At 35.8% G+C, this 15,623-nt stretch overlaps 1 protein-coding gene across 1 annotated transcript in view; it reads left to right on the top strand.

Moving 5' to 3' along the window:
• Positions 1–15,623, top strand: part of LOC122811875 (transcobalamin-1-like) — a 257,780-nt gene that overhangs the window by 214,567 nt on the left and 27,590 nt on the right. The window contains exons 7-8 of the mRNA XM_044084010.1: positions 5,600–5,777; positions 8,586–8,704. Coding sequence (XP_043939945.1) covers positions 5,600–5,777; positions 8,586–8,704 — 297 coding nt within the window. The remainder of the gene's footprint in view (positions 1–5,599; positions 5,778–8,585; positions 8,705–15,623) is intronic.

The following is a 15,623-nucleotide window of genomic DNA, read 5'->3' as shown; positions in this document are numbered from 1 at the left end:
TATCTAATCAAACCCTGACATCATTGGAAATCCCGTAACTCAAAATCACAATTGTGAGATTGCGGTACAGTGAAGATAAGAATATTTGCACTTTCCTCACTGTAGTGCGATCTCGGAGTTGGAATATATATTTAGTGGGGGGTGTTGGAGGCACAGCTCCCCCACAATTGCGATTTTGAGTTCTGGGATTTTCGATGATGTCAGCGTTTGGTTAGATAAACTTTAATTTATCTAATATAGACCCCATCTATATCTATAGCTATAGCTATATCTATCCATATTGTATAATTATATGTATAGATAGATACAGAGATATATGTGTCAATTTACAGTGAGTAAGAGCAATTTACATATACTTACATTCATTTGTGTGTGTGTGTGTGTGTGTGTGTGTGTGTGTGTGTGTGTATATATATATATATATATATATATATATATATATATATATATATATATAAAATGTGTGTCTGTGTGTGTGTGTGTGTAGATATATATATATATATATATATATATATATATATATATATATATATATATCAACAGTTATAGATATAGCTTATACAGATAGAAAGATTTCACTTTAAACATGCCTTAACTAAAGTGCCATAGGTTGAAGCAGATAAGTTAAGGGGTTAAATTCAGTGTAGAACTGCACTAAAATCCTTAAAGTTACAATAGCAGTTTTCAGTGTATTTTGCAGTTGAACTCCATTTTGCTACAGTCTGAATGTTTTGCAATGAAACTTCAATGGGGGATTGACATATGTCCTTTTCTACTTAGATACTAAAATGTATTTCATAGGCTTTTACTACCACAGTCTGACATTTTACATTATACTTGTTTCCATCTGGGGTATTGTACATGGCATCTTCTCACTATTTCCAGTACAGTAATGCTCTAGAATGCATCTGTACTATGTTTTCATTATATCAAAAGCAAAAATCTTATATATTTCTCCTATGTCGGGAATGTTTTTTTTTTTTTAATCAGTGATATTCTCACTGCCCCTCTCGCAAATTTAGACTCATAATCAGTAATGTATATTACAAGATGATAAAGTTGTACTTGCATCTTTATATTTGAAATCACAAACCAAGTGCACTGTGTAGCTGAGGATTATAAAATATTATTCTGAAAAATTTGCTATAATATTTCATATAGTGACAGGGATAGGTGGTTTAATTCATAAAGGTTTCAATCAGGTGTACAACTTATGGTAAACTTTTGGAATTCAAAGACAACCCTAACACAGTGCTTTTGCATAAATAAGTGCAGCACTATATCAGGCTATCTGTATGGCCATGCAACATAGTAATGCCATAGTCCAAAGGAGAGGCATAAGCTAATTAACCACGTGATGTCTCCCCAGAACCACTCCAGAAGGCAGCTACATGCTCAACCATGCAGATAAGCAATGCTATTCATATGACATTGTGGTAGTGAACACAGCCAAAAGGCCATGTTCAGTCATCGCAGTAGAGAAAAATACTAGGGAAGTTTAGCAGTAAGGAAAGGTTAGGAGCTATATGCATGTGTGCATGCAAAAGACTGCATTTGTGGGTGCATGTGTGAGTGTGTTTGCAATAGAGAAAGCAGTAGGGGGGTAAAGGGGATATGTTCGGTGTGTGAGTTGGATACTTGAGTGTGTGAGTGAATGCCATTGAATGATGTCTGCATATGTGTGTGTTTGTGTGGGTGGTTGGATAGTGGTGACTGTCATACTCTCACACACCCCTAGACTAATGAATAGAGCTTGAAACATTGGATGTGGGGAACACTAGACATCAGGGATACAACTTTCATGCTGTAATGGCACTTAAAACAGTACAGGAATTGCAGGTGGGGGAACCACTAGACACTAGGGATTAATAATTAAAAAAAAAATAAAAATAAGGGGAAAAGGACTTGAACCATGCAGCCTTAAAGCAAGCCACACCCTTTTTTATACACAGTTAGGACATCAGACATTTTGCACAGTCTTGTGACAAGTTGCACCATACATGGGGAGTTAAGGGAAATGTTACGCCTACCTCTCCACCTCATAAGTGTCTCTTGCCTTAGCATGCATTGACAGAAAGATATGCAGTATGAATCCCAAATGTCTGGAATTAAGGACTAACTGTAATCATCCATGCAAGGGAAAATAAGACATTGTAGACATTCTAACAATAGGGACATGTATGGTGTGTGTGTGTGTGTGTGTGTGTGTGTGTGTGTGTGTGTGCGTCTGTGTGTGTGTGTGTGTGTGTGTGTGTGTGTGTGTGTGTGTGTGTGTGTGTGTGTGTGTGTGTGTGTGTGTGTGTGTGTGTGTGTGTGTGTGTGTGTGTGTATCTGTTTATGTGTGTGCGTGCACGAGTGTGTGGTTTACTGTGTGCTTGTGTGTGTGGCAGACTGACTGAGGGGGTTCCTGTACTTGCACAGTGTGACTGCCAGAGCTAACTACCATGGGAAGTGCTTATGTGCACTTTGTGGTAGTTAACTGCTATTCAGAAACGTGCAAATTAACCGATAATGAGGTTTGGTCTCATTGTGGTTAATATGTCTCTGAATCAAAAAATACCACATAATGCATGTATGGTCTTTGTTCACAAATCTCTGGGATTTTTTTACATTTTCTGCAAGGTGACAGAACGTTTCCTTACTTGGAAAAAATGATACTTATCTTCTCAGAAAAAATATTTTCTGTCATTTTATGTTATAATGGTAATACTCATATTTACCTTCTGAAGGTCTTGCAGTATTTGAGGTTATGCTGTCTACTTTCTCTAAGTGACTATTAGATCATGAAATGCACAATATAAGCCTTACTATCCTTTTTCTAAAAAATGTCATAAGAAACTAGTAGCAGTAATTAAATATTTTCTTTAGAAATTAGGGTAAAGTCAGATGCTTGGTGGTGTTCAGGGATAAAGCCGTGACTATAACCCAGCCAACCTGCAATGAGTTAGCAGCTCAGGTGACTGACAGAACAGCAGGGGTGGGTTGGGCATGGCCATCCCAGTAGGGGTGTGGGTGCTCCTCCCAGAGATCCCTGGTGGAGACAGGGTTTGATTGGGGGGGGGGTTGCCCAAAGAGGGATGTGAGTGATGACATGACTGAGCTGCTATGGTAGTGGGGTGATACACTGCATGCTCAGCCATTAGATGCAACCACAAAAGGCTGCAATGGAAATGGGGTAGGAATAGGGTAGGTCTAAAGTAAACTATTCCATGGGCTAATGGTGGTGGCCAAAACTGTCAGGACATACATAGGTTCTATGACTGGCCAGGTTATAGAGAAGCTGGCAGACTTAACATGAGTGTGGGTCACTCAATAGGGAGTTCCAAGGATGATGGATGGGACTAAAAAGTGCTCCAAAAAAGGAAAGAAAAGAAATTAGAGCAAAGTCAGGCCAGAAATTTACAAGCTACCATAATGGTTACTTGAAAGCAAAAGTGTAGCTTTCACTTCTCTTCAATGTGAAATATATAAAATCTCTCTAAAAGAAAAAAATGTTTTGGGACTTCATTTGTGAAGTAATCTTTTTATCATTTTTGTATCATTTTTACTTACTGAGTTTTAAAATGACATAACATTTTTATTTTTTATTTTTATTTTTGTATTAAAATTCAAGAGATAGATGCTTGTCTTCCACTGAGGGTAAGAGTTTTACAGAAATTTGTGCTTTTAACATCCCCTGAAAATATAATGAAAAAAGTTTTGTGGAAATTTGGAGATAGTAGCATTTATTAGCAAACAGCAAAATCAGCCAAAAACAGTCAGTAGTTTGGTGACAGTCCTCTGACAATGGTCAGTAAGCAAGGAGTTCAGGTTGAATATTGATAGACATATACAGGGTTTCTGTTTGTATACTCCAGATGGAGAAAGTTTTTAATGACCTGAGAGTAAGGCAAAGATCCCACTTAGGAGGAGGTATGATGTGGAGAAGAGGGATAGCTTCTGAAGCCTGAGTTATCAAGGATGCCAAGCTCACAGATCCTCTTAACGATTAAGTGGAAAACTCTCTAAAGCTGAACCAGATGTTTTGCCAATTGACTGCAGAAGGAATCATTGAACTCTCTGACTAACTGAATAAGAGAGGTAATGACCTCCATGGATGACACACAAATCCTGCTAAGTACATAACACAGACTATCTCTTATGTTTCCCCAAAGAATATTAGGTGGAAAGATCTGTTTTCCAAATGCTAATATGTTACATTTGTTAATAATTATTGTTGTACTTGTACGTCTGTGTGTTTAAAGGAGACTGAACAATAATTCAGTTTTCTCTGTGAAGCTGAAGCTATTCTGTTATCAACTCATTCATCTGAAAATATGTCAAAGAAAGGTAGATTGAGAAATAAGCTCTGCAATATTCCAATTGTTACTTCAAATAATTGGTAAAATTGGCCTATTACCTGTACCATCTGTGTTATTTTGGAAAGACAGTTTTCAATATAGCAGTCTAAATATGCTCACTGAGTTTATTTATAAGTCCCTCATATAGGAAACTGAAAAATACTCCTGTGAGATTAACAAGTTTAAAAGATATGATCTTCCCTTACTACATCAATATTGGTTCATATCTAGAAACAGGAGATCAATTATGTCTTTCTGACTTTCTGAAAAAGTTCCATAATGATGAGCTCCATAACCTTTTACAGGATATTGGTGAGACTGATGGGTCTATAGTTTCTGAGTCAGTTGTAAATCCTCTCTTGTGTATCAGCAAGTTGCAACTTCCGCAATTATGATCAATGACCTTCTCCATTTTGCACTGAACTGCCAGTAAGAAAGCAATATAAAAATGCTTCAGCTGCCCACAGTTATCTTGATGTTGCATATATATTGTCAAAATACAAGACGAAGTTTTAGTGTACCAGGTAAAAAGACAACAAACTGGTACTTCAGAGAACAGTATGTAGACAAGGCAAGTAAGTTATATAACAAAGAAAGTAGTGGTAGAAGAAGGCTTGGTCAACAAAATGTATGGATTTTATTTTTTACCTTCATTATAAAATACTACTTAAAGAATGGGAAAGCAAATGAGCCTACAAAAAGTATATTTTTTCCACGTAAGGCTACATCATAGGCTATATGTTGTCTGTGTCAAATAAATTTAGACTGACTATGGCAAAGTAGTACTGTAGAACTTGTAGAAATATGAAAAGGTTGGAAATCCTAAAAGGCTGAAGATGGTGGTGACTATGGCTCTGTAGCATGTATTGAAATCAAATGGCTGAAACCACATGGAAGTGAGATAAACATAATAAAATAGTGGCTGTACTTCAAACCTAACATAGATCTTTAGATGACATGAGGTAAACACTGTTTTTCTACATACTTGACACAGGTAGTATTTCATGTTTCATTTAAGATCCTTCTGCAAGTAATGTGTTAAATCAGTCATGAGACTGTTGGATAGAAAGAATAGAATATATCTACCTGATTTTTGAGCAGTAGCGGCTAAGAATGAAAACTAAGTAAAAACTAACAATATGTAGGAAAGAACAAATGTTAGTAAGTTTGTTGTAGAGCAAGACATAATTTCTCCAAGGGTTAGAGAAACTGATATTTTGGACTGGCATCTTCATTAACAAGTACTTCTGCTCCTTTAGATAACTTGACCATGACTGATGCATCATCCCCAGTGTATCCTGCCATCACTGTAATATTCTCAGTGCAAGATGGGATTAATAACACCTTCAGTTACTCAACCTCAGTTACTGTGCCATTTGCATCAAGTCTTCTCACAGTAATGCAGAAAGCAAAAGAAATGCAACCTGACGAATTCAGGTAAGCACTGCACTAAACTGTCAAACATATGGTCTGGGTTTTAACAATTAAGAAATATAAATGTTATGGAGCTTTTGGTAGAGAGTAGGCATACATAGTGACCCACATAGTGACCCACTCCACAGACAACTAGTAGGTTTAAGAAATTATCTTACAGACTGTGAAAAAAATTAATTAAAAGGTCATATTACTTGTAAGAAACTGAATCGGTTCCTACTGGCTGAGAATGATAACAATTGCTGATTATCTGTCTTGATTTTGGGTGGTCAGTACAGATTAATAACACACACTGAGGTAGTGAAAGGTTCTTAGAAGTAGAACATTTTGCTAATGGAAGAAAACTAACAAAATAGTACATGTAGGGACCATCAGAATTGTACATGTGAGCATGTAAGTCCTGAAATTTCAGTGCTTATTCATCTAAATTAATATTTGAACACATTAGCAAAACTCAGTCAGCCAGAGACTTTAGATTCTGATTTGTATATGGTTAAAATAGCCAGTCCGAAGACTTAATGAAACAATAAGAAAAATGTCACAAGCAAATGTAATATACAGTAAATATGTAAACAAAGAAATCCAGTAACCAAAGTACAGTATTCCATTTGTACATATGTATGTGTAAGTGTGTGTGGGTGTGTGTGTGCAAACTTGTGTGACTTTGTAAGTCTTATGATAAGTGAGGAAGTGTTGAGTCATAAGTCAAAGTTCCCAAATCCAACAGCACCAGTTATAAATTTCACGTATCACATAAACCAGATCCCCATATGTTTTGTAATATTCCATTTTAGTTAATTGTATTGTTTCCTATTCATTTTAGTGGGGTGCTTTTATTACACAGTACATCTGTTGAACATAGCCTGCCCTTATTTGCGTAAATATATATATATATATATATATATATATATATATATATATATATATATATATATATATATATATATATATATATATATATATATCTATATATATATATATATATATACACACACACACACACACACACACACACACACACACACACACACACACACACACACACACACACACACACATATTGTTTTATTATATGAATTTATACACACACACTTCACTAAATCTATTACCTTTATTACCTGTAATCCTAAATCACAAACACTTACAAAAAATTCACCATTAATGCTAAGACTCTCAGTATATCTGAAAGTTATAAAAACTCAAACTCACACTTACATTATAGAAGAGGACTCGGTTATCCTCCTTTAGGCATCTCCAGCACTCGAGTATTTTCAAGGACTTTATCAAGCACTTCACTCTAGCAATGATCTAACAATTCTACAGAGTAAACTATATGTGTTATTTGTTATCTGTTATTCTTAAAATATTAAATATAAAAAAAAAAATCAGAAAAATAATAATTACTGATGCATACATCTGCATGAAGTACAGTAGCCAATACACGTGGAGCAGGATTATACTGAAATTTTACAAAAAAATTGATCATAAGGGGGCTGTAAAAATCTCTGAAGGGGAAGCTCTATGTAACAGGAAGCATGTCCATAAACTCTAATCTTGAACTGGAACTCCTACAGCGATCTTGACCACATAAGTTGCCCATAACTTTCCAAAACAGGATTGATTCAGAAGTTCATTAAAGCATTATATATCACTAAAGCAGAGACCTTTAACACCCCCAATCTGAGCATTGTTATTTTATTTCTCAAATGCAGTTATTCAGTAAGTAGTGTAAACATGCATTAATTTCCTTGCATTCACACATACATATATCCCCTACATTTAAGCAACTTACAAGTAAGAAATATTAATAAATAAAAAGCAAAAAGGAATTGCTAATCCATGTGATGTAGACTGAAAGGAGGAAACAAACAGAAATCTGTAAGGAATGTACCTGAATCTTGCCTGTGGTTTTCAGGTGTACTGAGTCCTCTTCACTACAACCAAAGGGCAGATTGAGAAAATCCTGATGCAAAGTACTCAGGCCGATGCATTCAGGGCAACACTTGTGTGCAGTGAATTATGGGAACAGATGTCAGCACCACTATTAATACTGTACTGGGACTTTGAAGATGATGCAAATCAAAGCTATTACTTACAAAATCAAAAGGATTCAATGCATTTGTATGTTTGCTTTGCATTATATTTACTATCAGACTAAACAAAACCAGGTTTAAGTCATGGTGTTTAACAGCAGAACATCTAGAAAACAAAATAGCACAACAGCACAGCTTTATGTAAAGGTTTAACTGCTATTTAACTATGTTTAGCTGGGGAATAGGATGCACATGCTTCAGAGTGTGGGGAGACAGATATGAGTTTCACATCATGACTTGTACTAAAATAAAATTCACTAAACTTTCTGTAAGTAGGATGCAGACAAATTAAAAGCTGAAGACATGGGCAAAAGATGGCTGATCTATAGATTAAAATCCTTCCTACAAAGGTTCTCATCAAACCTCAGGTTTCAGTATGGAAGAGGCAATAAACACATACCTTGAGTTTTTCATGCTTAAGGGCATCAGTTTAATGTTTAGAATAGGTAGTCTAATAGCTCAGGGTTAGGCTAGAGAATAAATAGCCTTGAGATTTAAGGCAGATGTAGAAAACATATAACTGATGGGTTCAATGAGAAGGCCAGACTTTTTTTCTCACAGTTCAAAGTTTGATTAGAAAGTAAGTAATCCAGCACTTAATTTCACACGCTGCTTTCACAGAGGTAAATTAAGATATAACCAGCTCTCTTTGATTATCTGCATGTTTGGTGAGTTCCTGTATTACATCATTAACACTTTGTTTTCTGTTGTGCTGCAGTTTTGAAACTAAGGACACCCCGTTTGGGACTAAGGTAGTGAAAATACATAATCTGGAAAGCAACACTGATGATGGCATCTACTGGCTATTCCAGGAAGATGGGGAATTGATTAGACAAGGTAACATTAGAACTTTTATGTTTTATTATATGAGATATTAATTCCAGATAGCTCTTCCAGTGAGTTTTATAAGTCACTGTGTTGCTGATTACCAGTATTTGTACAAGAACATGTGTGTATGTGGTACTTTAATTTAGTGTTTCTATTTGGTCAATGTCATTTAAGTTTGTGTAGCTATGCTATTCGGAGCAAATAAGTTGGAAAGGAAAGTGATAGACTGAGAAGAAACCAAGCAGGTGTTTGACTTACACGTCAAAGAATACCTTAAGTATCAGGGACTGCTGTCATTTTTATTATATAAACAGCAAAGGGGGTATGGAGTGAAAGCCCAGCTGTGGTAGAGCTTTAGTGACACCAAGAGCAGAAGGAGCTCTTAAGAAAGAGATTATTAGAAAGGCACGTAAAATGTTGCACAATAGAAATAAAGAACAATTAGAAGATTATTTATTATTTTATTTATTTAATTTAATTAATTTATTTATTTTTTTATTTTACATTTGTTGACCGGGCTAGTCTAGCTGGATATATGTCCATTTTCAGTAGAGGCCCGGGGAGAAAAGCTCCAAACAGGAAATTGACAAAGTTAAACTAAGCAATTCTACAGAATTAAAACTAGGCAATACTAAATAAATTGAACTAAGCATTTCTATACAGAAAACATAAAATAAACAAATTTTTTTTACAAAATCACACTAGAAAGGTATGAGCAATTATTAGATAAAGGGAATAATAAATGTATCTTATTCTCATTATAGGAGAGTAGGAGTAGAGTTGAAGGCAGTGGATACAGGTGTAGGAATAGAGTTAAGATTATAGAATGGAAGAAAAAGATATCAGTGGGGGTTAGTACATGGACAAAGCCAGTGTGCTTTCAGATGTTTTTTAAGATGTTTCTTGAAAAGAAAAGTAGAATTAATGGTAGATAATTCAGCAGGAAGTTGATTCCAGACTTTACCTATGGTGTTAGCGAAAAGAGAATCACCGGCTTTGTTATTAGCTTTGCTGGATAAAACTAGGAGCTTGTTAGCAGAGCGTAATGTAGGTAGATTATTGTAAGGAGTAATAAGATTAGACAAGATAGGAGTGTTGTTAGGGAGGTGTAGAATCTTTTGTGTTATAAGCAATTGTTGAAAGAGTATATGGTTTTGCAGTTCTAGCCACCCTAGCTGTTTGATGTTAAGACAGTGGTGAGTTTTAAAGGTGGAACTTGTGATAAATCTAGTTATGCTATTATAACATATGGAGAGCTTAGTGAGGTTGCTTTTGGATAGATTGGTATATATGACAGAGGCATAAAAGAGGGTGGAAATGAGGTGGGTCTGAGCAATTGTTTTCCTTGCAGAGGGGGTAAGGAAGGTTTTTATTCTGTAGAGTGAGCCAAGTTTTCTGTTAACAGACTTAATGGTGGAGTTTATGTGTTCATCATAATTGAGATGATTATCAATAGTTACCCCTAGTAGACGGGTTGTAGTGTCTGGGAAGATGTTGGTACCATTGTTAGAGGTTATAGAGAAGAAAGGAGTGGCTGATTTATGAGTAGGAGTAAAAAGCAATAGCTTTGTTTTTTGGGGGTTTAAGAGGAGGCAGTGTTGCATAAACCAGTTTACAGCATTCTGAAAAACAGTTTGTGTGAGGGAATGGAGAGAGGATATATAATTGGCTGTACATATTAATGTGGAGTCATCTGCATATTGAATGCAGGTGGCTTGAGGTATGTTGATGTGCAAGTTGTTGATAAATAAGGAGAAGAGTAGGGGACCTAGGATGGAGCCCTGTGGGACTCCAATGTTTACAGGAAGTAGTGAAGATAGACTGTTCTGCCAAAGTACTGCTTGCTGTCTATTTTCCAGATAGGATCTGAACCATTGTATGGCTTGGGGATTGAGAGAATGAGCCTTTAGTTTGTCAAGCAGCAGGTTGTGGTTTACCATGTCAAAGGCTTTTGACAGGTCGATAAATAGAGCAGAAGAGAAAGAGTTGTTGTTGCGATTCTTGTATATAGAGTCGGTAAAGGATAAAAGGGCAGTAGATATGCTGTGAAATGGCCTAAAGCCATGTTGGCAGTTAGCCAATAGGTTATTTTGTAGTTAGTGGTTAAGTAGCTGCTTGTGAATACATTTTTCCATTATCTTAGCTAAGGGGGAGAGTAAAGCAATAGGGCGAAAGTTAGAAAGCTCTGTAGATGGTCCTCCTTTATGTAAGGGGATGATATGAGATATCTTCCATAGAGTAGGGATTCTAGCTTCAGAGATAGTTCTGTTAATAAGGATAGAAATGGGATAGTCTATGGCTTTTGCAGCTATTTGTAGGTATTCAGATGGGAGTCGGTCAGCAGAAGGGGTGCAAGGTTTTAATTTTTGAAGTAGCTTACAGATGAGAGCTGTAGATACCGGTTGTATCTGAAAGGTAGGTGATGTAGGATTGCAGGTATTTGTTTGGGATACAGCAATGGGCAGTAAAGAATTCGCCAGGGTTTTAATGGCTTCTGTAAAGTAGTTATTAAAGGCGTCAGGGATCAGGTTGGAGTTACTTTTGTTGAAACCGATTGGGTCTGGAGTAGTAGTGTGACCTGGTTGAAGGAGTTTGTTTATGGCAGACCAGAATTTTTGTGGAGTTTGTTGATTATTTTTTTGAAGATGTAGGTAGTAGTCTTTTTTGTCTCTAAGAATATCTTTCTTTGTAGCATTTCTTAGCTGTTTAAATTGGAGGTGGGTTGTAGGACATTTGGTAGATCTCCATTTGGCCCAGATTTTATTTCTGAGTAGTATCTTTTGTCTGGTTTGTGGTGTGAGCCAGGGAGCAGATTTTGTTTTTATTCTAGTGGAGCGATAGGGTGCGTGGGAGTCTAGGATTTGAAGAAAGTTAGTATTAAAGTAGGTTACAGCTTTGTCTAATTTTAGATAAGTTAGTGGTGACCAGTCACATGCTTTTAATTCAGATATTAAGAAAAAACTAGCGGGGAAGATTAAAATGACAAATTACAAAACAGCAACAGAAGAACATTTGTAAAGTTTCCATGCATTCTATGAAGTCCAGAATATTTAGGATATTTGCAAGGAAATGTTTACATACATACTTTTATACTCCAAGTAGACTTTAGAGGATTTTTCCCTTATGTGGAGAACAGATGTTGGAGACATGAGGGGAATGACGGAAAAAATAAACATGAGTGGACATTTTCTGGGAGTGTGTGGAGATAACTGAGTTTAAACACTGCCTACAGAATGTCTTAAATTTGTTATTGGACGGACAACATTGTTATTAAGTTGCTGTCCAGATTTAGATTTACCAAGATCTATTAAAGCAATTACATGAACATGGAAATCAAATATTAACCTACATGTAAATTAAGTATTATATATTGTAATGGAACACTCGAAACAAAGCACTGTTACTGCAAACTGGATTCAAAGTATTTCCTTTATTGTAAAATCCTTAAAAACAGATGATTGAGTGCTTTCTTCCCTCTCAAGCAGGGATTTCATCAGAATCTAACTTTTTCCCTCCAAAATTTCCCCTTAAATAGTGAATTACATCATTAAATCATTGAATGAAGTTATTTCTATTAAGCCCTTGTTATACAAAAAAGTGGAGTTAATGAAATAATGTTACACAAAAATATGTACACACACATTCATATAAAATGTCTAAGATATATTTATCTTTTTTTATAGTTATATTATTTCTTAGGACTTTACACTTTGAATATATTTTGAATGAATATATTTTGAATGCATATTTATGAATTTTATATGTTAATAAGATGAGTCACCAGGTTTTAATGATTTAATGATGTAATTCACTATTTAAGGGGAAATTTTGGAGGGAAAAAGTTAGATTCTGATGAAATCCTTGCTTGAGAGGGAAGAAAGCGCTCAATCATCTGTTTTTAAGGATTTTACAACAAAGGAAATACTTTGAATCCAGTTTGCAGTAACAGTGCTTTGTTTCGAGTGTTTTGTGGACTAGTAGCACTGGTTGGCTTCTTTTTTACTTATTATATTGTAATGGAAGCAAAGGACCTAGAAATATTGTTAAGGATGGAGGAAGTAATTTTCATAAGAATAAATAATGCATTCGAGAATAAAATAATGCTTAAATAAATTACTAAAATAAGAAGACTGGTAGAAATTGAAAAGTAAGATTTTGTCTAATGCACAGATCTGTTTTTTTTTTCATTTATTTGCCTTTGTTTTCTGGGAATGTCCAACTGGATAAAAACAAATTTACAGTGGAGGTCAGGGGAGATTATCCCCAGAATAAAGTTACATGTGGTACACAAGATAGCAATTATTTCTGATATACATAATTCACAAGTAAGCAAAAAGAGATTTATATATATTTAGTACTATACAAAGAAAAATTAATGCAGAGGGAAAACTTTATGCACTAAATTCCATGAAGGTAACAGGGAATTGCAAAAAAGGAAAGCATTAGTGAGTCTTGTATTAGATTAATGGATCAAATAGAAAGAAAAAGCAGACATTAGAGATAATGCTGAAAGGATGAATAGAAATAGAGTGGATCAGGTTTCTCAACAGTTTTGTGATTAGTCAATGCATGAGAGGAGTGAAAAAGTGAAAAAGTATAAGTGTGGGTAGTGTGATGTAAGATTTACTAAAGTGGGTAAAAGCAAAGTGGAAGTTAAAGTTACTGGCAAGCATTGTCTGTGGAGGAGACTAACCAGGAGAGGAAGAAAGGCATTGCTGAGTTTGGTACATGTGTTCCTTAAGCAGGGGGTTGAATGTATTTAAAGTACTGTCTGCTTTAAATGAGTGGGGATTGGAATCTACAGTTCAGTGACATAACGGGAGTAGATGGAGTCAACAGAATTGTTGTATGGCTTTCTGGTTTTAGTAGGTGTTTGTTACTGCAAAGCAAGTAACTAGTTGGATGATAGTACTACAATGTGGACTGTAGTGCTGGACATTTGTTTAGAGAGTAGAACATAATTTAGGTGGTGATTAATAGGTTCATATTTAAATACTAGGCTAGCTGCCTTTGCAGGTCATTTTAAGCCTAGACAGTTTCTCTCTTTGTGCTTAGAATAACCTATCCCATTTGTTGATAAATTGTCCTTACCCATTCCATTGCTGATAATTATACATTACCTCTAATAAGAATAACTGGGATCATAACACAGATACATTGAGGGGACTCATGCATGGGATAAAATATTTAGGAGCCTCTGTCCCTTAGTAGTACAGTAGACAGTCGTGGGCTAAATGTTCTGTTTCCTATCCATAGATCTAAATTGCTGTTGAATATAGACAGGGATGAACTTTGTTTTATGCATATGGGGAGTCTGTTCCACAGCAGTAGTATCCTCCGTGAGATATACATCTCCCTCCAAACCATTCGGTTGATGTTGCAGACGATGGGTCAGAGGATGCCTTGTATGTCAGACACAGGTCACCTCTTAGCAGTCTGTAGAATACAAAGTATAGTGACAAAGGGGGCATTATATTCAGTGACTGGTCTAATGAGGGCTGAGTAAATGAGAATAATGACATCCCTAGATCTAGACACAATCCCTTTGTTTACAAGATATACAATATAGAATGACTTTCTTATAACAACAAACACGTGTTGGACAAAAGTTAGGTCACTGTCCACATAAGTTCCCAAATCCCAAACAACTGGGTCATCTCCTAGGGAGCTATTGTCAATATGGTAGTTCCCTGGGGTAGATGACTTCCCAAAGGATATGATAATGCATTTTAATGGTGAGTAGCTAAGGTGATTCGGGAGTTCTTGTCAACAGAGAGCACGGGAGGTAAAAGTCATAAAAAGATTACTGGTAGGAAAATAAACACAAAGGTCCTTACCTGGTAACAAAAAACAGGGAGGAAGCAGCTATTTAAACATCTACTGTGATGGTAAGTTTACTTACAGAACTGTACTACGGTCATCATTATGAACACTGCTGCAGTAGTATTAGTTATATGGGCAGATTACCGTAGTTTAAACTTAACCGAAGGAGGTAGGATGAATGTCCAGGAGCCAATGGAGACTGATCCTAGCAAAGCCTGTCCTAAATCTGAAGAAGTATAGTTTATAATGCTTTATAAAAGTATGCAAAGAGAACCCTGTTGCTGCTTCTAGAATACTTCTAGAATCCAACCCATTTTAAAAAGCCATGGATGGAACCAATGTCTTTGTAGAATGAGCACTGATCCTACCTGGAATTGACTTTTTGTGTAAAGAATATCAATTGGTATACAACTGCAGAAGCACTGGAGTTTTACCTAGGGGTTTATGTCTAAGGTTATTTGATCATTAGACTGTGTATTACCAGTGTTAATCTTTGGACCTGTTGTGCTCATTGGATTCACTACTCATTTGTTGGAATTGCTTCATTGCATTACAAGAGCCTCTTGTGTTGGTTATTAGTTCTTGGCTGCACATTCACATGCCGTTTACAGTTCTATCAGATAGTACCTGAGTTGTCTGTGAACATCCAGTGTGTGGAGTATTCTTTCTCCCTCATTTTCAGGTTCAGGAAAGAAGTTAGGGATATGGATAGCTTAGCTTAAGGTAGCTGCAGACACCACATTAGGCATAGATCAGATAGGATCAGTATTCAAATATATTTGACCACCTGGAAAGCTTGGCATTATGAAATGGTATTAGTTCTGTCTTGCTGTGGAGAGTCACATTGGTCTGAACTGACACTCTTTTTCCCTTGAAAATCACATTACTTTTTTTTGTGCCACTCTCAGAATTATATAAGAAATAGATTTACAGTATGTAATATTAGGTGGCTTATGTTTATTAAAAAGGCTCATTTGTGGCTGTCTTTATTCTGCTAAGAAATAGACATGTTATAGCTGATCCTTAGACAGTAATCACATTATAAAAGTGATCTGATATCCATTTGTGTTCCTGCTATCAGTTTACAGAAGACAGGAAATTAAAG

Source organism: Protopterus annectens, chromosome 9.part0 (assembly GCF_019279795.1).
Source record: "Protopterus annectens isolate FY-2018-M chromosome 9.part0, PAN1.0, whole genome shotgun sequence".
In the NCBI taxonomy this organism is placed as follows: domain Eukaryota; kingdom Metazoa; phylum Chordata; order Ceratodontiformes; family Protopteridae; genus Protopterus; species Protopterus annectens.
The sequence above is the reverse complement of the archived record's forward strand: the minus strand, read 5'-3'. Positions and strand labels throughout refer to the sequence as shown.